Source organism: Eretmochelys imbricata, chromosome 1 (genome assembly GCF_965152235.1).
Source record: "Eretmochelys imbricata isolate rEreImb1 chromosome 1, rEreImb1.hap1, whole genome shotgun sequence".
Classification (NCBI taxonomy): Eukaryota; Metazoa; Chordata; order Testudines; family Cheloniidae; genus Eretmochelys; species Eretmochelys imbricata.
In genome coordinates, this window is record NC_135572.1 from 135346286 (window position 1) to 135369665 (window position 23380).

Genomic DNA, 23380 nt, shown 5'->3' on the forward strand with positions numbered 1-23380 from the left:
TGGGCAGAGGATGGCTTCCGGGAGAATCATGGGAAAGACTTGGAAGTAGGTAGGACCAGTAGTGGGGAGGTGAGATTTGTGGTAAAGGGAGAGCCAACTAAGTGAGAGGACCCTGAGTGGTGACTGGCCTACTGTCACACAGAAGCTGCAGCTGTGACACATGGCAGAGGAGAGGAGGTGGAGTTGCATGCTGGGGTTGTGAAGAGGTAACTTTTTAGGGAGTGAAGGGAGAAGAGCTGGTCAGGATGTTCCATTTGTTTAGTTAAGGGGTAAAGCGCTTCTGAAGTACTGGAATGTTTTTGTTAGCCAGCTGTTTCCAGTGTGCTGAATTACACATACTCTTTCCAGTATAACTGCTTTATTCACAGAATAGTTTCTCTTCTGAAACTTCTTAAATTTCCAACACATTATACAGAGTCCCTTGCCTTGTATGAAGGATCCTGCCTTATTCTTGTCCCTCCCAGCCTCCCCTTTAAAAATAAAAAAAAAAAATATCCATGGTGCTTTGGTGTCAGAAATAGGAATTGTAAATTGAGTTGGAAGAAAAACTTTTTATTCCCCCCCTCTCTCTCTCTGTCCTGTTCACTCATAAATTTTGTCCTTTTTAGCTAACATCTTCTATATTCTTTATGGCTTCTAAACTAATAGTAGGCACACTACATTTTATGCCCCTTTGTGGGCAACAAATGAAACTTTTTACTTATTCACACTTGCACTAGTAGAGGCCATCTCATAGCTCATTACACTTGATAGACGTATTACTGTTCTTGTAGGCTGTCCCAGGTGATTGCTCATCCCAGTGATGTGTGGGGGCCACTGGGACCCAGTGTTCTTGGCAGATTTTGATTAGTCTGGGTACTTTGGGGTAAAAGAGTTGCAGAACAATACTTGCTCAGAGTTATGGTGTTTCTGCTGGCTGGCTGTAGGGTGAGATGGTCTGGGATCTGTAATAGGCTGCTACAAATGGCTCTGTGCCCACCAGATGGGAGGTCACTAGGATTGTTCTATAAGACATTCCGGGTGAATAGGTTTACAAGGATTTGTCTGAAGTGGTTGGATTAAAAACTGGTTGCCAGGCTTTCACTTGATGATCAGTAGCTCTGAAAATCAGGCCAAAGGTTTTCAGTTGAGCTTTCTGATGGTTGAGTGGCACTCACAGAATCAGCTCTTTTTAGCTCACGTCTGCACAAACTGTCTCATTCACATTGTCCACAAGCATGTGTGACTTTTCTGACCTTGTAATTCATTTAATTCAGACATTTTAAGTGAGATTTCATCATCTGGAAAAATTACTCTAAAAATGGATTCCATGTTTTTGTCTGTCCCAAAGCAAAATCAGGGAACAGGGTCATAAAGTCATAGTTTTTCAGAAGAAAAATAATGTGGTTTTAAAAAAAAAAAAATTAAAGGAGCAGATTTGCAGAGTTCTTGTAGATATTCAGTCATATAGGTAAGGCTCTACCAAATTCACAGCCATGAAAAATGTGTAACGGACTATGAAATCTGGTCTTTGTGTGCTTTTACCCGATACTATACCAATTGCATGGGGGAGACTAGAGTTTCTCAAATTGGGGGTCCTGACCCAAAAGGGAGTTACAGGGCGGTCAAAAGGTTATTTTAGTGGGGGATCGTGGTATTGCCACCCTTACTTCTGCACTGCCTTCAGAGCTGGGTGGCCGGAAAGTGATGGCTATCAACTGGGTGCCCTGCTCTGAGGGCAGCGCCCCGCCAGCGCAGCACATAAGAGTGGCAATGCCATACCATGCCACCTTACTTCTGCGCTGCTGTCCTCAGAGCTGAGTGGCTGGAGAGTGGCGGCTGCTGACTGAGGGCCTACCTCTGCAGGCAGCAGCGCAGAAGTAAGGGTGGCAATACCATACCATGCCATCCTTACTTCTGTGCTGCTGCTGGTGGCGGACTGCCTTCAGAGCAGGGCTCCTGTCAAGCAGTCGCTGCTCTTTGGCCACCCAGTTCTGAAGGCAGCGCCGCCACCTGCAGCAGTGCAGAAGTAAGGGTAGCAGTACCGCAACCCCCCCCCTCCCCAACCAATAAACTTGCAAACCCCCGCCCTCCCGACAACTCCTTTTGGGTCCAGACCCCTATGATTAGAACACCATGAAATTTCAGATTTATATAGCTGAAATCATGAAATTTACTATTTTAAAAAATCCTATGACACTGAAATTGACCAAAATGGACCATGAATTTGGTAGGGCCCTACATATAGGCATACTTTATTTTTATCCCTGGTGAATCAACACAGCTGCAGGAGTGAACTGGATACTTTTCTGGTTCGTACATAACCAGAATTTTTAATAGTTCCCGTGGTAGGATGATCTGTGCAAAAGCAGTTGTCTTTGAATTATTTCTCCTGTTAGACCACTGCCTCTCCAGTAAAGGCAACTAAAGACAGCTTTTTAGTCTTTTAGCAGTGATAATGTATGAACCAGAAAGAAGACATCTGGACTTTAACATCTCGATTGAATTTGCAATGCTGTCTGTTAGAAAACACGTGTAAACCTGAACAAATTTGATCTGGAAATTTATTTGGACACAACGCTTTCACAACTCTCCAATATCAGTTTTACAAAGTAATTTGTTTTTCTAGCAGTGACCCTCTTCTAAAGTATTGCAAGAGTGTTTCAGGGCTGAAAAGCCAATGGGTGGGCTGGGGGATTGAACCAAGCCCAAGAAATCCTCTCGCTTAAATCCCACTTGCCCTCCCCCTTGATAACTTTACACAAAAGCTGCAGACTTTACTGATTGGTGCAGGTCAGAACTGAAGGGGCAATGGTGTTTTTTTGTTTTTGTGGGCAGATTTGATAAACTCGTGACAGGTACGTTGGATATTCAGTTTGTTCCTATGTTTAAAGTTTTAAAGGTTTTAGCAGCAGGCTTTGACTCTGTTTAATAGCTGCATAAGAAAACTGACCTTTCTAGCTGAATGAAATAAACGCCACGTTTAATGGATCTTTGTGTAAAGTATTTTTCTGTGTACTTTTTGAAGAAACGCCGGTCCATAGTGGGTCGTCGTCACCTATCACTCTGACCCCTAGCAAAGAAGGGAGTGCAGTATTTGCTGGCTTTGAAGGTAGAAGAAATAACGAATTGAATGAGGTAACAGCTATACTGAAGAGTCATCTCTACAATTGGTGCTCCAAACTGATAGATTTATGTGGAAAAACTTAGGACCCTGTAAAATGCAACACTTTTTTTTTTAAGAAGGGCAGTAGCATCTCTATAGTTCAGAGTAAAACAGTAATTTCATTACTTATTGGTTTATATGCTTCGTTTCCAGTCCACCCATCACCCTGAAGACTTCTTTTCCGTTCTGTGGCCAAATGGCTTTTTTGTCTGTCCAACACTTATTTTAAAAATGAAGGCACTTTGAAATGTTTGTGTATAAACACAGTAAAACCTTTAAGCAAAATACTTAGTTTAAAATTACTACTCTGAGAAATTAGTGTGACTGGGAAAAATGAAGCTACTGTACTCTTTTCCCCCCCCCAGGTTCTGATGAAAAAACAGTATTCTGTGTTTCCGCTGTTAATTCTGGAGGACTAGTTATATAACGCAATGCTTATTCGTAGAACTGTGCTGGCATTGGTTGGATAGGCTAATTGACAGTCAGGAGTGCATTTGCATTTAGGAGGCACAGACTCTGCGTTTAATACAGTATTGTAGTGTGTACAGCGAAGCTTTGAATGGTGTTAAACAGCCTTTTTAATATCAAACAAGGAAGTTAAATAAAAGGCGGAATGTAAGAAAATATTTTTAAAAATCTGATTGTCCTCTAATCCAGATCTCTGTGTGAATTAAGTCAGGCTAAAAGCTATACTATTCTTGATCATACTTCCATATATTTTTCTAACCAGAATGTTGTATTTAGGTGTTGTCTTGGAAACTGATGCCAGAGAACTATCCCCAAAGCGATCAGCCACCTCCTCCTTCTTACATCTATGGATCTCAGCATTTGCTACGGATGTTTGGTAAAACATAACTCTTGTTTTATGAAACACAATCTTGTATGCTGTACATCTAAATTAATGGTTTTACATTCGTGTTTTAATTTTTTTCCAATAGTGGCCTCAGGTAAATTTGGCTCATAATTTAAAACTATTAGGTTCCAGGTGCACTTACAGAACAGCCATTTAAAAAAACTCTGTGTACCTCAAACGCGTATCACAGCATTGCAAAATGGAAATTTTTATGTTTAATGCAGTTGTTTAGTTGCAGTAAAATATTTTGAAAAATGTGCATTAGATTTTAAACACATTTTGAAAAGAGTGTTCTTTAGATGAGCATTTACAATCTGCCTCTTGGGTGCTGAAGCCACAGACAGAGTTCTGAGCTCACTTTGCTGGCTCTGTAGCAGTTATATATCGAGAGAGATATCCAGTGCATGTCAAGAAACCGAAGTAACAGTATTAACTTCCTCATTCTATTTCTAATGGACATTAAGTGCTTGGTGGTGGTGATTATAAATACTTTATAAAGAGAAGAGAAGCTGTTCGGGGAAAGATTTTTATATGCCTCTTCTATGAGTATTAAGTCAAATATTGAGTAAAAGCAATTAAACTGTAGACTAAGTATTTTTGTTTGTTTCTCTGTTTATTTACAGTTAAACTTCCAGAGATACTGGGGAAGATGTGCTTTCCTGACAAAAATCTAAAAGTTTTGGTAAAACATTTTGAACTGTTCTTGAGGTAATTTGACATCATATACTACATGTAAAAATGATGAGGTAATACTGGCCTAAACTTTCAAGGGTAATTAGTGATTCTGGATGCCTTGATTTTTGGGTGCCTGATGCAATATCCTAAAAGGACCTGACCTTTTTTTTTTTATTTCCTTTTTTCCCCCAGGAAGCTCTGAGTGCCATTGAAAATCAGACTCCTGTAAGGCATGTGATTGGGAATGCAAAAATCAGTAGTCATTCTTGACAGTTTAGGTCACTGAGTCCATATGGTGTAACTGCCAGAGCAAATTATCATCCTTAAACTTTGTCATAACTTTTGTTAAGGTGCTTCCATAATTGATTGGCTCAAGGGGGAAGCAGAACTTTCATCTTTAGTCTGTGATGGGCATACAGTGGTTCAGAATTATAGCACATAAAACTTTTATTGTTGACCACCAGACATCTATCATCCCATCTGTCTTGGCCTGGAGATAAATTTTATAAATTAACATAAATGTACATATGCACAGCTTGCACTGAGGTCATAACCTGAAGACAGTGAAGTTACACAGATAGAACTGAGGGAAGAAATTCGGTCCCCAGAACCTTTGATAAAGATATTAACTTAATAAAAGGAAAGAACCAGCCTGTATTTTAGGTCCCAACACAAGTTTCCCAAGGTTGAAGCTATAAAAATCTTGTAAACTGAATGTACTTGGTCAGGAAGGCATTGAAAGAACATGAATAAACCTCTTTTAATGTCACTTCGTGTGTGTCTTCAAAGTAGTCACACACTGAAAAGTGGTTATGTGGAACTAATGTATCAGAAGGTGTGTAAGATTATTATGTCTGTATAGTTTATGAACATATGAAATGACTTGCTGTGTTGATTATTGAAAAGAAAACAAATCCTAATTGTTACAGTATACCACAGTGTAACTTTAAAGCGTATAACTTTACAGCTGTGGTGAGAACGGTACAGGTTTTTGATCACTTATTTTTATTTGATAAGACCTTCCAATAGTAGTCAACATTTACTCACCCTAATATGCTTGTAACAGGATCACCATTATTCAGCATTTGGATATTGTTTTTGCTTGGATTGACTATTATCACCTTGCTGTACCTCAGTTACCTGTGTCTGGATGGCAACTCCTCACTTCCATAATATGTACAATCTGCATTTTGTTAGATAGTAGCCTTGAAAGATTATCACAAATACTTACCAGGCAAGGCACAATATCTCTTTGCATATCCTTGTCATTGGGCAAAAAATTTAAAGGTATTTTACAAACAAGTTACAGAGAGGGAGAAAATTGCCTTTTACAAGTGGCTGTCTAGAATTTTGCCAGACACTTTAGTCCATATCTGTCTGTCTTCCATCAGATTATCATGCTGAAATTTCTACTCTTAATCACTAACATACCACCTAATTATGGATGTTGCTGAACTATTTCAAGTTTTAACTTATAAAAATAAACTTTTTGTTGGTTCGTAGTGATGGTTGAGCAGAGCTTCTAGCTTAGTGTTTCTTTGATCTCTCTCTCTCTCTCTCTCTCTCTCTCTCTCTCTCTCTCGTATATTGCATAGTTTCTGTGCCTCTGTTCCACTGTCTTCCGTATATGGTCTCAGTCATGGAAGTATCTAAGCACCTCCTGACTATTTTTATCTTTAAAAACAATGTCTTTGACCCTATGTCCTTATTTGAAAAGTTTGGGTACTATATTGATATCAAACGTGTATTTGTGTCTTGTAGTGAGAGCGTCTTTCTGCCATCCCTAGACTACTGGTAGCCTGAAACATTTGCCTTAACAAACGTGGCATCACTAAAAAGTGCTTTCATTTTTCAAGGCTTACCTACTATTATTCTGCTTTTAAAGGCACTCCCAATTTTATATATTGAGGGTGCAGTAGCCTATGTTTTTAAAGCTATTCAGTTGACTTAATACATTGCTGCTGGAAATCCTTTCATTTGGCTCTCAATCCAACTCCATTTTAACTTGTTTTATTATATTTTAAGGCACGAAATGATTATGGCCTTCGTATGTGGTGGAGCTTTTATCACAATGTACCTTAATCTAGGTTAGAATCAGCAAGTCGCTGGCACGTTCAAATTGTAACTCAAAATCTTAGAAAAAGGCCTCCAGCTATCTTTCTATGAAACTCTATTCTTATTACTGTAGTCAGTACTCTGTTACAAGTTTTTAAAGAAAACTAATTGTTTCATGGTGCTTGCTAAACAATTTTTGTGAAGTGCTTTCCAAACGAAGGAGACTGATGCCTTTTTAATTCTCTCCGTCTCTTATGCTGAATTACTATTTTTATAATCTGTAGACCGTTGGAAATATTTGCTTTTAATTTGTGGACCCCTCTAAAGGAAAGTTTCCTAAATGTAGCTCTTGCTATAGGATGTTCTTACTCCTGTTTATGTGAATTTCTGACAATTTTTGTAAAATAGATTCTGAATTTTTGCTGTAATTGTCCCACTAGGAAGGACCTTTATCTTTATTAGCCAGCCATTAAACTGCTTTTCTTAGCAGGTATACTAGCATCTATTCAGCAAGGATATTTAGAATCCAAAGTAGTTTATGGATTTTTCTCCCTAGAGCAGTGGTCACCAACTGGTCAGTTGTGATCGACAGGTCGATCCTAGAGGATTTCCCAGTCAATCGCAATCTCTGGTGGTGCAGTGGGGCTGCAGCTAGGGCAGGGGTCCCACGCCGCTCCTGGAAGCGGCCAGTGTGCCCCCAGGGGTGGGAGGTCAGGGGTCTCCTTCCACGTGCTGCTCCTGCATGAAAGCACCAGCCCTGAGCCCCTCCCAGAGCCGTCACCCCATATCCCCTCCTGCACCCGGAACCCCCCCATACCCCAAGCCTCAGCCCTGACCCCCATCTTGGGGTGCAGGAGGTGGTACAGGGTGGTGGCTCTAACACTCAGCCCCAGCCAGGAGCCCCTCCTGCACCCACGCTTCCTCCCAGAACTTGCACCCCTCACCCCCTCCTGAACCCCTTGGCCCCAGCCCAGAGCCAGCACCCTCTCCCGAACCCCAACCCTGTACCCCAGCCCGGTGAAAGTGAGTGAGGGTGGGAGAGAGTGAGTGGCGGGGGGAAGGGGGAGAGGAGTGAGCAGGGCAGGGCTCTGAGGAAGGGGCAGAGGCCTCGGGGAAGGGGCAAAGGCGGAGTAGATCCTAGGTTGCCCTTAAAAGTGATCTTGGGCATAAAAAGATTGGAGAATCACTGCCCTAGAGAATATAATTTGCAAAAACTCAGAACTTCAGAACCTTAATTTTAAAGGTAAAAATAACTATTTTTAAAATTGTCAAATTAGTCCTTAACAAAGGAGAAATTGAATGAAGAGAACTTAACTCTTCATGTTGGCTTTCTCCTCATATTGCATATGCTAGCAGTCTTCCACATTTGGAGAGGAAGATGAAATGTTCAACATAGTGAATGTTCAGTGTGGAGTCTCTTTTCCCTCTCCCTTGCACTTTGAGTGGGATTTATTTCCCCTTTAATAAATAGGAGCTGAGTTTGTTAGAGACAAGCAGCCTACTCACCTGAGGACAGTGCAGTGAACGTCTCGGTGAGAAGTTGGACAGTTCAGAATGGCAGGCTGAAGATCTCTCATTTTTTTTCTTTAACTTGTGGCTGATCGAAGGGAAGAGATCTACGCTGTCCATATCAATATAACAGTGTTCCTAAACCCCTTTTTAACTAACCAGTATAGATCAGGCATAAGTAGTTTGCTATTACACTATTGGCATGAACCATGTTTAAATTTTATTTAAGAAAAAAATCAGTTAAGCATTTTGATATCTAGTGTAGACAGGGATTTAATCTCTGAATTTTAGAGAGATGAATTTAGCGTTTAAATTTATAGTTTCACTTAAGTCTTTGGGCTATTGCAGTCTATCCTGAATTGAGAAACTTTCTTTGATATACCACTTTTGTCTGGAAGCTCATTTTACACTACATTTGCTCACAGCCTGGTGGATGTTATAAATGAGATACTGCTCTGTAATACTTCTCAGTCAAATGTCAGATTGTTTCTGGACATGATTGATTTCAATTTTCCAGAATAAATATATTGTAGTAAGAACTATAGAAAATATACACTGTTTGTTTTTTCATTAAATGAACAGTGTACCCATTGTGCTCAGCAGAGCAGTCTTATAGACTATAGTGAGCATTTCTTCATGTACTGTTGAGAAATGAATTTTAAGTACAGTACACTTTTTGCAAATTAAAACTGGCACTTGAGAGAACACTGACCCTGAGTCCTAAACAGCTCAAAACACTTGCTGTAAGAAGGTAAAACTGGGTTGCCATTGAGGCTAGTGCCTAACTTGCCATTTCTTGGTTGTGATAATAGAGAGAGTATTCTATCAGTAATCCCTTCCAGTCCTACACTTCTGTGATTCTAGGCAGCTTGGGTTAAAGTGATCATGAAACGGTAGAGTTCATGATTCTAAGGACTGGTAGGAGGGAAAACAGCACAACAAAGATAACATATTTCAAGAAGGCAGACTTCAACAAACTCAGGGATTTGGTAGGTCAGATCCCATGGGAAACAAGTATAAGGGGAAAAGCAGTTGGAGAAAGTTTGGCAGTTTTTCAAAGAGACATTATTACTGACACACGAGCAAACTATCCCATAGGGAAGATAGGAAGTATAGTGAGAGAGCCTCCTGGCTTAACAAGGAGATTTTCAATAATTTGAAACTCAAAAACAGGTCCTTCAAAAAGTGGACACTAGGTCAAATTATGAAGAATGAATATGGGAAAAAAACAATGCAAGCATGTAGGGACAAAAGTAGAAAGGCCAAGCCACAGAATGAAATTATACTAGCTAGAGACATAAAGGCTAACAAGAAAACATTCTACAAATACATTAGAAGCAAGAGGAAGACCAAAGGCAGGGTAGGCACATTACTCGGGGGAGGGGAGACAATAACAGAAAATGTGGAAATGGCGGAAGTGCTAAATACCTTTTTTTTTTTTTTTGGTTAGTAGCAATTGGACATCTAATATAGTGAATGCCAGTGAAAATTAAGTAGGATCTGAGGTTAAAATAGGCAAAAACAAGTTAAAAATTACTTAGACAAGTTAGATGTCTTCAAGTCACCCAGGTCTGATGAATTACATCCTAGAATACTCAAGGAGCTCACTGAGGAGATATCTGACCTGTTAACAGTTATCTTAGAAAAGTCATGGCGGATGGGGGAGATTCCAGAGGACTGGAAGGGGGGCAAATAGTGCCAATCTATGAAAAGGGGAATAAGGAAAACAGAGGGAGTTACAGACCAGTCAGCTTAACTTCAGTACCAAGAAAGATAATGGAGCAAATAATTAACCAATCAATTTTGCAGACACCTACAAGATAATAAGGTGATAAGTATCAGTCTGGATTTGTCAAGAACAAACCGTGTCAAACCAGCCTAATAGCTTTCTTTGACAGGGTAACAAGCTTTGTCGATGCGGGGAAGTGGTAGATGTGGTATATTTTGACTTTACTCAAGCTTTTGATACTGTCTTGCATGGCCTCAGGAACAAACTAGGGAAATATAGCTTAGCTACAGCTACTATAAGGTGGATGCATGACTAGTTGGAAAATCATTCCCAGAGAGTAGTTTTCAGTGGTTATCAGTTAAGCTGGAAGAGCATATAGTATGGGGTCCCGCAGAGATCTGTCCTAGGTCTGGTTCTGTTCAATATTTTCATAAATGACTTAGATAATGGCATAGAGAGTACAGTGTTAAAGTCTGAGAACGATACCGAGCTGGGAGGGGTCGCAAGTGCTGTGGAGGATAGGATTGTAATTCAAAATGATCTGGACAAACTGGAGAAATGGTCTGGAGTAAATAGGATGAAATTCAATAGGGACAAATGCTAAGTATTCCACTTAGGAACAGTCAGGTGTACACATATAAAATGGGAAATGACTGCCTGGGATAGAGTACTGCAGAAAGGTATCTGGAGGTCATAGTGGATCACAAACTAGATAGGAGTCAACACTGTTGCGCAAAAAGAAAAGGCAACATCATTATGGGATGCGTCTGCAGGAGTGTTGTAAGCAAGATATAAGAAATAATTCTTCCACTGTACTCTGTGCTGATAAGGCCTCAGTTGGAGTATCACGTCCAGTTCTCGGCGCCACATTTCAGGAAAGATGTGGACAAATTGGAGAAAGTCCAGAGAGCAACAAGAATGATTAAAGGCATAGAAAACATGACCTGTGAGGAAGGACTGAAAAAGATGGGTTTGTTTCGTCTTGAGAAGAGAAGACTGAGGGGGAGGGACAAGTTTTCAAGTACATAAAAGGTTGTTACAAGGAGGAGGATGAAAAATTGATCTTAACCTCTGAGGATAGGACAAGAAACAATAGGCTTAAATTGCAGCAGTTGAAGCTGAGGTGGTATATTAGGAAAAACTTTCTAACTGTCAGGGTAGTTAAGCATTGAAAAAAATTGTCTAGGGAGGCTATGGAATTTCCATCATTGAGGTTTTTAAGAACAGGTTAGACAAACACCTGTAAGGAATAGTCTAGTTATTACTTAGTTCTGCCTTAAATGCGGGGGACTGGACCAGATTACGTATTGAGGTCCCGTCGAGTCCTATACTTATATGATTTTACCACTAGGCTCATAGAGGTACATGCATATTTGGTGACACTGAAATTAGGTCTGTAAGATTGGTCGTGTCATACACAGCACCAGGAGAAGAGGTGACTTGAGAGAGATGAGATTATTTACTGTAAGACTTTATTTTTCCATAACCATCTGAAGGGTAGCATAACCTATGAAAGGCAGATATTATGGGATTATTTTGCTTAACATTATTCTGACATGTGAAGGCTATTGCCACATAAGTACAGTTAATGAGGGGAAATTTTAATTTCTTTAATAGATCCATGTGTCTAGGAATTCTCACTCTTGGGACTTTGGTAGTTCTGGAATGGCACTGGGTGTAACTCCCCCAGCTCAAAGCTTTTCTGACGTAATGAGTTTAAGATAGTAGGTGCTGTTACAAGAACTCCTTTTAGTCACAGTGTACAATAGGACAAACCACCTACGAAAGTTGCCTCAAGCCTTCCTGCCAGATACCACGGGTACAGTGTAAGAATTTGTTTTTCCCCAGTTATGTAATTTGTCTGTTTTTAATAAAATGTGCTATTGGGCTGTAAACTCTTTGGAGCAGGTGTCACAGATTTCTGTGTCGTATGAGGCACTTAGCATACCTCTATCTGCTGCTTAAATAATAAAAGATGGTACTGTATTAGTGTGAACTACCGCACCCATTTGCCATAATTCTGATCGAGCGCAGCCACCTGTCAATGAAAAGGGATGTTCACGTTCTTTCCTCCTACATCCTTGGTATCTGTCAGCCAAGGGTACCAGTTGTAATTAGTCTTCCATGTTGTGGACCCCTCTCTAGTGGAAACGGTCTTTCAGTCAAATCTATTTGTTTCATGTAGGTCCTTGAGCAGCTTCCAGAAGGCTACAGCTATTCACCATTTCTCTTATTCGCTACTTTTTCTTCTATTTATTCATTAGGATTTAGAGAAAATTATGTTAGTTCCTAAAATGACACTTCTAAAAAATTTATCTTTGCGAGTCCAACATGTGGCTTTTCAGATTATAGGAAAGTGCTTTCCTAGTAGTCAATAGCTTTTTCCGTTAGAAGCTAATATTCTTATTAAAACTCAGTCAATCCTGTAGGCAGCTATTTCATTGCATCCCTTAAAACTTTCTTTAAAAAATATTTTAAAGCAGCCCACCTCCTGTACTGCTGGTCTCAAACCGTTTGCATTATGGCAGTAAAAATTTTTTTCTTTTCATACTTTGAATATTTTCCGTAGGGAGTCAGATCAATATTTGACAGAAGTATACAGGAGTTTAATCTGATGAGACAATGAGAAAAGTCTTGAGTGGTTATTTTCTGTTGAAAATCAAAGTTGTTGCAGAAGATGTGAATTTATGAAAAAATGTCCACTGGATTCTGCAGCCATACTATTTCTGCGAGTAATAAGTAATTTTGTTACTCATTGTAGTAGTCAAGTGTGTCCACTAGTCTGTGCTAATGTGCAATTAATGTTAAGCGGTTGTGCTACTAGAAGCTTCATGCAAGTGTGATAAGGTTACAGATTTTAGATACTCAGTTGATAAATATTTAACAGAATATTTTATATATTTTAAGAAAAGACGTTTGCTACTGAGCTGGGAAGATGAGGTGAGTTGAAACATTCTGAGATAAGAGCTGGTTAAAAGTTATCTAACAAATGTGAACCCTGTCAGGAGCCTGGTTCTGTTGCCATTTCTCATGTTGAGTAGTGCTTTATTCTTGTGAATAATCTCTCTGATTCAGGAAAGTATACCTATTTAGGACAGTAATTAATCACATGCTTAAGAGCTTTCCTGAATCAGGACCTAAATGTGGCAGAATCAGTTATTCACGTAGCTGGAGTTGCGTAGCGTAGGTTGACTTACCGCGGTAGTGTAGACAGCCTAAGTTTTACCCTCTGGAATATTTCAACCAAACTGATGCCCATCACAGATGCTCCCATTTTATTAATGTAATTTAAAATTACTTCATCCTAGGATCCACCTGTTGGTGCTGGGATCAAAGAGAATGTCACTTACATTAGAAATTTGTTCACATGTTTTGTTTGTGGACTGCAAACTTAATTGCTCTTTCATAAATTCAGAATTAGAGTTAATGAGGGACTCTTATTAGCTCATTTCTGCTTAAGTGCTTCATTCCAACTCTTTATTCAACCCACCTATCCCAGGGACAGAGACAAAGCGTAGCCAAGTCCACTAGTATTTTATCGTTCAGCATTCCTTGTTTTAAAAACCCTACTATATTTATGGTAGGCTTTTTATAGTGTTTTCTTAAAATAAAACAGGTGCATACTACATATGACAAACAGTTTCTGTGGGAGCAGGGAGAGTTTTTCGTTGACTCTTCAAATAGGTTTTTTTTTTTTAAGGAGTGCCATCATATGTCCTCTGTTAAGTGTTGCATAAAGTCTTTGATTGGTTGTGCAGCCTGGTAAACTTAGCAGAGTGGCACTACATTCTCTAGTGATCAACTAAGGTGTGTGGTGGAGACAGATTACTCAAATCTTGATTACTGTATCGAATTCTGGTTCTATATTAGCTTTTATTCAGCAATAAAAGTTTTCCCACTCCTTTTTATTCGTCTTGGAAACTGCCAAAATACTGAACTATAAAATACTTTATAGTGAATATAAATGGATCTTCAGTTTCTTTGATTGTGAAGTCGCCTTTTATTCTTTTAGGACCAGATACATAGGGAACCATTGTCATTTCTGTGAACAGAAAGCTGTAATAATACATCTATAACTATGCTGAACCACTAAATATAATTTTTTAACCTCAGCTGAGGGTAATTTTCATAGAAGTCTTCAATCCTATCTATCTGCCCCCTAATCATATGTGTCTTTCTGCTTTGTGCTAGCTTGTTAGGTACTGAGCAAAATCTCCTGATAGCTTTTGCAGGAACCAGTGTGAAACCAGTAGAATGTGCATATTATATTGCATATAAAAAACTAAGTTAAAAACAGAGTGCACAGTATTCATAAGTTAGGAAATGTCAGAATGAAGATTGCCCTTCAGTTTGACCTTTATACACCTGCATTATGATAGTCTTGCTCAGCATCAGAATCTGTGACAGAGCCTATGGAATCCTTGCTTTAAACACAAAGGAACATCCTTTCCCCCTCGCCCCCCTGTAACCCTCTTGCTCAAATACATAATGCCAGAATTAAGTTAACTTGGTAGTTTGAATTCTTCTAATGTAGCTTTCTGTATGTAGCTTCCTAAGCAACTCCATTCCCCCCTCTACCTGTCCCAAAGGCACAATTCTATCACATGGAAACATATTGTCCCCCCTGCCCCCTGTCTTGGCCCATCGACAAGATTTAAAATTGGGACCTTTTATGCCAAATATAGAGGTCTGCCAGCCTACACTGTTGACTTTCTATAATTAACACCTGTTTTTCTGAATGAAACTTCATAGGATGGCAGAGCCCACTCTAAACAAATAATGATGAATCAAAGATGTTCACTAGATAAAATGTCTATCTTTTATTGCTTCCATTATTTTATTTTTATAAATATTGAAGTAGTGGTCTTGCTTAAGCAAAACCAGAGAAATAACATGTTTGATACCCTGGTCTGAATAAAGTTTTAAGTAGAGAGAAGTGTTGTAGAGAACGCCTTTCCATGGTTGCTGTATTCTGTTTCTATTTAAAGTGAAAGGTAAGCATCTGAGCTTTTAGTAATTAATGTATTCCTGTTTACATTGCCTTATGTGTAGAATATTCTTTTTCAGTATTTGCTGCTTCAGATTTCTTAATATATAAGATCAAAAGAAATTACTTATTTAAGGGAGCTTAGTGAGGAATAAGGTTGGAGAAATGTACAGTTTTTTTGATACATTATATGCTGAACATCATTGATACCACTTATATCTAGATCGTATATACTGAAGTATTTATTATACTAAATTTACTGACTGGAATTCTGGCTTCTAACAGATAACTCCCGTCCAACAGCCAAGCACAATGGGACCAAATTTCCATTCCTTACCTACCAATGCACAAATGTGCAAAGTATGGCTAATAGTTGAAAATACTAAGTGATATAAAACTTATTTATTTTCTACAGGGATTATTTTTGAGGAGGAGGGTTTTTTTTTGTTTTTTTTGTTTTTTACTAAACTCCTCTGTTCCCAAACCCTGGTTTCACTTGTATGTGTCCCAGAGAAGGGAGAGTGTCAGTTTTAGCAGCCCTCTCCCCAAGCGTTGGTGGCTGCATCATTGCTTCTTGGGCTCAGCTCTCCAGCCTACACTGCTTGGGCTTCCCTAATGTTTCTGTATCAAAGCTGGGCTCCAGCTGTGGCTCCCAACCCCCTTTTTTGCATGGCTTCATGGAAGAGTGAAGGGAATGTGCACTGTAAGCCAGTTAACTTCCCCTTATGGGGAAAGCTGGAGAGCAAGAGGCAGGTTGCAGCAGAACAAGGAGACGACAAAATGTCACCCCACTGCAACAAAATGATGCATTTTGTGGCATCTTGGAAAAATGCCAAATTATGTGGCTGTGGATCTGCCGTGTCTACAAAGGAACAAGTGTGTGGAATCAGGGTCTGCCCTAGACCAAATGACACCCCAAGCAAGGAACGTCTTCAGTGCCTCCCTCTTTTGTTAAACTTTTGAGTACCTTATTTGTTGTTGCAGTTGTAGCCCATTTCACGACTTTGATGCACTGTTTGCATGCATGATTTATTCCTATCATTTAAGATGATAAAGTTGCATGCTAGGATCTGTAAATCTGTATTTAATCATGCAATGTATAAGCAAAGAAAAAAAATTGTTTCCTCTAAGCTTATAGAAACTTTTAAATTTTAAGAATAATTGAAATGTACGAACGTCAAGAAATTGAACAGTGCACCAACATTGGGTGGACCCCAGTATTAAATAGTGTTACGGTGGGCCTTAGAATGTTAACCCTAGTCCTTTAGTTCAAATGGTTGTTTTTTCACCTTTGCCCTCACAAACTGAAGCACAGTGTCAGAGAGATCCAAAGATTGGCCAGTGGCATTTTCAAGTGGTAAAATAGCAAACGATGTCAGTCTCTCGTCAGCAATCGTCGATCAAAGATACGTTTTAATGAGCATGAGTTTCAAAAAGCTGCGCTCCCCACTTGCGACTGTCCAGTTTGGCCAGCAATGCCCCTCTGCCATGTACATTGGCCAAACTGGACCTTCTCTACGTAAAAGAATAAATGGATACAAATCAGACGTCAAGAATTAGAACATTCAAAAACCAGTCGGTCACTCGATTACAGTCCTAAAAGTTGCAATTCTTCAACAAAAGAACTTCAAAAACAGACTCCAACGAGAGACTGCTGAATTGGAAATAATTTGCAAACCGGATACAATTAACTTAGGCTTGAATAAAGACTGGGAGTGGATGTGTCATTACACAAAGTAAAACTATTTCCCCTTGTTTATTTCCCCTCCTACTGTTCTTGTAAAGTGCTGGAAATGGCCCACCTTGATTATCACTACGAAAGGTCGTCCGTACCCCCCCCCCCCCCCCCAGCTCTCCTGCTGGTAATAGCTCACCTTTCCTGATCACTCTTGTTATAGTCTGTATGGGAACACCCATTGTTTCATGTTCTCTCTGTATATAAAATCTCCCCACTATATTTTCCACTGTATGCATCCGATAAAGTGAGCTGTAGCTCACGAAAGCTTATGCTCGAATAAATTGGTTAGTCTCTAAGGTGCCACAAGTACTCCTTCTTTTTACGGATACAGACTAACACGGCTGCTACTCTGAAACCTAACATTGTCTGTGAGGATCTTCCACCTGATAGTTGATGCTGAAAACAGGATGTTTATCCTTTTGCAGTACTCTGAAGAGAGATACTGAATCTAAAGACGATGATGCTACATCTGGCACAACCAGGTTGAGAGAATGGCAGCCACAAGGCACAAAAGCTCTTGGATTCAGCACAAGGATCCTTGCCTGGACGCTACTGTTTCTTCCTTTCACGTTCATGCCATTGTTGTAACCTTGGCCACGGCAGTCCCGAAGCTTTTATTTTATTCTCATGTAAAACATTCATAGTTCTGCTAGGTCTTTTCCAGTAGAGTCATCCACGCACCGGAAACAGATAAAGCATTCGTTTACTTGGCTACAGCCTTCCTCATCAACAAATCTTATTGTAAACATCTTTCCACTGGGTCTAATATCAGGAATGCAGACCATTTTTACGGCATAGTACTTTGTTTTGCTGAGCTGCATCAATATGTTATCAAACACCTTCCTTTCCATAAAGTCAATCAATTTGTTTTGAATAATTTTGCTGCAGTAATGGTCCATAGCTTCTTTACAAACACTCTAGGTACGTGCTCACGCATAACATCATCGTATTTCCCCAGGAGTTCTACGAAACTGAGGAAATTACCATTATGCTCAGTGAACAATTTATGTGGCGAGCCCTGGAAAGCCAGATTATTCTTTGCTAGGAAGAGGATAATTGAGATCAGATGCTTGAGCACATTCCTCCAGTGCTGGGTATCTGCATTAATGTTGCACTGGTTTTCTTCATATGTGCATTTATTCAGCTTGAGTCTGGACTCGACCTCCATCCATTTGGAGTAAGCTGTAAAATGGCCGGGTGACTTTTCATGTTGCTTCAGAGAATCCACTAAATTATGGCAGTGATTGTAACCGGAAAGTGCAAGCAGTGTCTTGGCATTCTTGTCAATTATTTTGTAACAAAAACAGAATGTGTTGTCCATTGATTTTGAGTAGCTAACACCGATTCAGTTTCTCACCATTCTCAAGCACTCTTTCGCAGTGTGACTTAGAGAAGTGTTGCTTCTGCTCATTTGCTGGAAATGTTATATTCTCGATTTTTCCTGGCCCGTTCAAAATTGTACTAATCATTATCAGCAGAGTTTAGGATCACTGGCCATAAAGCAGGATCTGATGTATTGATTTGTGGTGTGCATGTTTTTTCTCACTGCTCTTTCTGTCATCACTGAGATTGATTCATTATTGTTTCTCTCCTTTTCATGTAAACCAGATTTTTCTTTATCATCACTCTCCTTTACAGTGCCAGGAAAACTGGATGATTCTCCATCACTTTGCTCATCTTTCATTTCTTATTTTCAGGTAAATCTGTTAATTCCTTAGTAATAGGACTTCCATTATTTATGCTTCGCTCCTCAATTTCTTCTGCACTGGGACAATCGGTATTGCCTAAAGCCTGGTCTATGTTCTGCTTCAGATGTTTTCCCATTAAATTTGCCCCTTGCTGCAAACTGGATTGCAGTTGAGCTTTTCCCTTCCTATACTGAGCTCCTCAAGGCTTCTTCGGGGGCATCTTTCATTTCCTACAAGGGAAAACAAACAATATTAGGGAGAGTAAAAGTCTATGTTCTGCAGTCTTAGAAAGTCCTCAAACATTACGTGTTAAGCATGACAAAAGAAGTAACAGTATTTCTGTTATGTTGTTGCATAGATAGGGGTTTGATAGATATCTCTGGCGTCTCATTAAATATGTCCTTTATTAATCGCTACTTAAACTCTTCAAGTCTTAAAACACAAGTATGCTTTCACAATTATACAACAAAACAAGGTTCGCAGTATTGCAGTTGGGCTCTCACTTCACTTCAGTTCGTTCTTTATATCTCGCTGACTGACTGGCGAATCCCCACCCTTTTATACTCACAAGGGCCCGGCTGACCACTTTGTAGGAGGTTTGAGGAAAATGTAGTTCTCAAAGTCTGGAAGGTTCCATGAGATTCTACAAAGGTCCAGAACATTGTAAAAATTGAATCCACATATGGAATACCTGAAATGTTTTACTTCAAACATCCTGTTTTCCCTTTGTCGCTAACAACAAAAACTGCACCCCTAGCCCGGCACCCCAGGTGATTGCCTGGCTCGCTTGGCCCTAAGTACATTCCTGTGTGGGATTGGTGGGACTCTGTGAGTGTGTGCGTGAATTAAGAATCCGTGAAAGAAGGAGGGCACTGAATGCTCACAGGAGGACAGAAATAGGATTATACTTACTTTCAAGGGTATAAGCTGACTGTTAGAGCTACAGATTCCATTTTAAATAAATGTGAGTGAGACTACATAGTAGGCTCATATGGTGTCTGCTACAGGTAAAGTTGCAAAAACATTTCTGCAGTATCCCCTCGTTTTCATATGCTTATTTCCTGAAACTTTTGTTTTGCACTGAAATTTTCCATACATAGCCTCTATCCCAGCTTTTTTTGTGTGTGTGAGATGCTTGAGCAAACTCCTTCCATCTCCTTTAGATTTGAAAGTATGAGGGGAAAGGCTATGTTCTTCACCGTGTATGTAAGACTTTAGCACCATTTACACTTTGAAACTTGTGCAGGAAGGACTATGTACATCAGCATATGCTATGTTAAACTTAAACGCTTTGAGAATTGTACAGCCTATTTTACTGCATCTTTAAACCTAAGTATTTTTGTTCTTTGTCTGATTTTAATCTATTGTGTGCTTTCTTCTCAGGTTTCTAGCAGAATACCATGATGACTTCTTCCCAGAGTCTGCTTATGTAGCTGCATGTGAAGCTTACTACAGCACCAAGAATCCTCGGGCAATCTACTGAAGCTTTTAGTGAACAATAAATCCTACTGTACGTAGCCGATGGTTATTGCTGCTTTGCCACATAGCTACGAGATGAAGATGAAAGGGAATTTGAATGGCCTTTTTCAGATAGGAAGAAAGGAGTTGCTTCTATGACTACTGGATTCGTTAGCAGAGATGGACCACATCTTGTTTCAGAGCCGTGCAAAGATTACATTCTGAATTGCTCCAAGTGTTGCATGTAAGCTGCACTGCTAGAAGAAGCCCTGCACTGATTTCTAATGCATAGGACTGCATATAGTTCTTAAGAAGGGTGGGGGGGAAAGCAGGTGCATTAGCAGTGGGACGTTTTCATGAAAACAAATACCACATGCTGTCTTTCATTTTAACGTGAACTGTTTTCAGCATGAAAAGTAGAACTGGCTTCACTCTCGTGTAAGGAGAATGCATAACTGGCATCCAGTGGATTTCGTTTCACACACAGAACCCATACTTCATTTTGTGCAACGGTCACGGCAGGAAAGAGTGCTGTATATAGAGGAAGAATTGCATAGCTATTTTATTGTCCTGGTCTCTGAGTCAAGGAAGTAGTTTTCTGTGGCTTAAGTGAAAAATGTTGCTTGCTTTTTCTTTTAAAAAGGTATCTGTTTCTTAACCATAGTAGGTTGCCACTGTTACGAGTGCAGACCTCACCCGTGATTCATCTTATCCATGTCTGAATGATTCCTAAAGGCATCAAAGAACAGGATGTTCTAACAGGTTCTCACAGAGGAAGCATAGAGTGAATAAAGTGACAGCAATTACTTTTGACAAACTTTTTTCTTAATAAAGAAACTGGTTGGTAATTGAAGGTGTGATATTTGGGAGGATGATCTCAAAAATGGAGTTTTGTTTGGGTTTTCATAGTATATTTTCACTAAATATTATTATGTAGAGAATGAGGGGTGGACTGTAAAAATGGCACCTTTTTATTGTACAATTCTGCTGTCTGTCATTTAAACCAGAGGCACATCTTAGATTTATACTGACAAATTTTACTCTCTTTAGCACTGCAAAACTCATGTAGCTGTGTGAGAATGAGCTGGATTCTGTTATCCCTCTGACAATACATATTTGGCAGAATTAACTAAACCAATTCTGTTTATCTTGGGTACTTCCGTTACTGTGAGTGCCTACAATCATTAACGTATTTATCCTTACAACACCCCTGTGAAGTAGAGAAGTGCTGTTATCCCCATCTTGGAGATGGGGAATCTGAAGCACAGAGAGGCAAGTGACTTGCCCCAAAACACAAGAAACCTGAGCACAAAATTGACCCAAGGTCTCCCAAGTCCTGGGCTAGTGCACCAATTACTGGTCAGTCCTTATTCCCTTGAAGTACCTCAATTACAGAACGATTGCCTGTGATTCTGGAGCCAAAAAGAACCCACTTGAACTTGCAGGTCTTGGAGTAAGTAAAACCATCTCTTTACATGTAAATCACAAATATATTCTGTAAGGAGTAACCCAGATCTGAAGAAAGAGCTTGGTGTAAGCTTGAAAGCTTCTTTCTCACCCCAACAGAAGTTGGGCCAATTAAAGATATTACCTCACCCACCTTGTGTGTCCAATATCCTGGGACGAACACAGCTACAACAGCACTGCATTACCAATTAATGTCACTTGTCAAGAGTGGAATGGCATGTAAAGCCTTTGAACTGAAAAGCTAGAGATGACCTTGGTTTTAGTGAATGAGACTCTGCAAGAGAAAAACTTCTACATAGACTTAACGTCAGCATAGCTACACTCATTTTGGATCCATACCAAAATGAGATTTGGAGACCCTTATTTCTAAAGGTTCATTTAGTGGTGCTATTTTTTAATTGTATTCCTGTACTACCAAGTTTCCCAGGCTATAGTCTCCATTCCAAAACTGTAGAGATTCTGAATCTGTAGTACAAGCTCACAATCCTCTTTAATATGGGACACTCCTGTCATAAACTTGATACAGCAGGTAAAAAATACCATTCAAATATTAATGTCTAACAAGATATTAAGCTTAGAATATTGCTGAAACTCCATCCTTAATCCTTTCCATTGTGGCAGAGTATTGCAGTGCATATGATAGGTCAAATCTTTTTTCCCTATCAATGCCTAAGAATAAGAGGGCAGATTGAGAGTAGAATTTAAATCTTATTGCATGGTTATGTTTTAACTGTAACAGTGACATTTTGTGCATGCCATAATTATTTATTAATGTCTGTATTCAGTTATCTCAGTGATTTGAGAAGCAGCATAGGTAGTATCTGCATGCATTGTGCCTGGTTCAAACCAGTTGTATGAGCAACTCATTTTCATGAGTAGCCACTTCTTTTGCATCCTATAAATCTGCTGCAACATGTGAGAGCCTGGTCGAAGTATTCATTGATTTGTGTTGAGTATAACACTAAAGGCAACCTGCAAATCTTCCTACAAAATGTCTTCATCTGGAGCAATATGTGACTTGTCCATTTATGAGGACTATTTGCAACATTACCAGATTCCTCAAAGGGAGCAGAGAGACTTGCAGGCTATCTTTTCATACCTATGGTTTAATTATAGTGGTACTGAAGAAGCTGCTATAGGTGAAGGTTAGAGAGCATTTTGGTTACTTGTAATATGTTTTGTAGGCTGCTTGTTTTTAAAAAGAAAATCCTCCCAACAGAAATACTTTGGTTATGCTTAGATCTCACGTGTGTGGCTGAGTAGGAGGTAGTTTTTACTCATTGTTTGTTTTTTAATCAAAGTTTAATATGGATTTTTATACTTTTTACTGTGAGTAAGTCACGAGTGCACAGTTATCTAATTACTCTGGCATTAAACATCTGCCGTTTTTAATAAAATTTTTTGAAATGTACAATTGATATAAACAGCAACTAATTGGATTTTTTGTAAGGATTTTATTCACTGACGGATGATATGATGCACACAGTATATATGCAGTATTGCCAACCCCAATCATTCTGAAATCATGAGTTATGCCCCCAAAAGTCATGAGATTGGCTTACAAATCATGTTTACCTTCTGTTTTTGGGTCTCTAAGGCATACATGGGTCAAGTTTTTATGCTTTTCACTGCAACTATGAGTTAGAAAACTCCCCCCCCCCTTTTTTTTTTTAAATAAGAGCTGAGATTTGCAGCTAATCAAGGCCTCCAAGAGCTGGGACTTTAGGAAAGTATCAGAAGATTGGCAATAAAATTGTGAGTTGTCAACACTGCATTGTTGCAGGATGCCATTACGTTCAACACACACTTCGCAGTTTTTCTGATGCAAACAGATGTGAGACATAACTCTGCTTCCAATAGGAGTGTTTTTCAGGTAAGAAGTAGTTGCTTAGACAAAATTGTACTTTATAAAATGGCCTACCTATGCCAAAAGGATATATCTATAGTTTATGGAGCAAATAATACATTTTTATGACTTTAAGTTTGCTTGCAATGAATATTAATGTCAAGGTAAATAGTGTATCAGCACGAAATTACACTTCTTTAGAAAGAAAGAAACAAGATGACATTGTGACA

General features: G+C 39.3%; 1 protein-coding gene across 4 annotated transcripts in view; it reads left to right on the forward strand.

The window, feature by feature from the left end:
* The window catches only part of MSL3 (MSL complex subunit 3), a 39038-nt gene extending 16320 nt beyond the window's left edge, over positions 1–22718 (forward strand). For 2 of the 4 annotated variants that reach the window (XM_077815579.1, XM_077815607.1), the window contains exons 10-13: positions 3008–3117; positions 3890–3989; positions 4622–4706; positions 19763–22718. In XM_077815579.1, coding sequence (XP_077671705.1) covers positions 3008–3117; positions 3890–3989; positions 4622–4706; positions 19763–19862 — 395 coding nt within the window. In that variant the 3' untranslated portion in view covers positions 19863–22718. Of the gene's footprint in view, positions 1–3007; positions 3118–3889; positions 3990–4621; positions 4707–18299; positions 18389–19762 lie in introns of all 4 variants that reach the window. The other 2 variants (XM_077815588.1, XM_077815597.1) reach the window with 2 other exon arrangements.
* Positions 22719–23380: the final 662 nt, after the last annotated feature.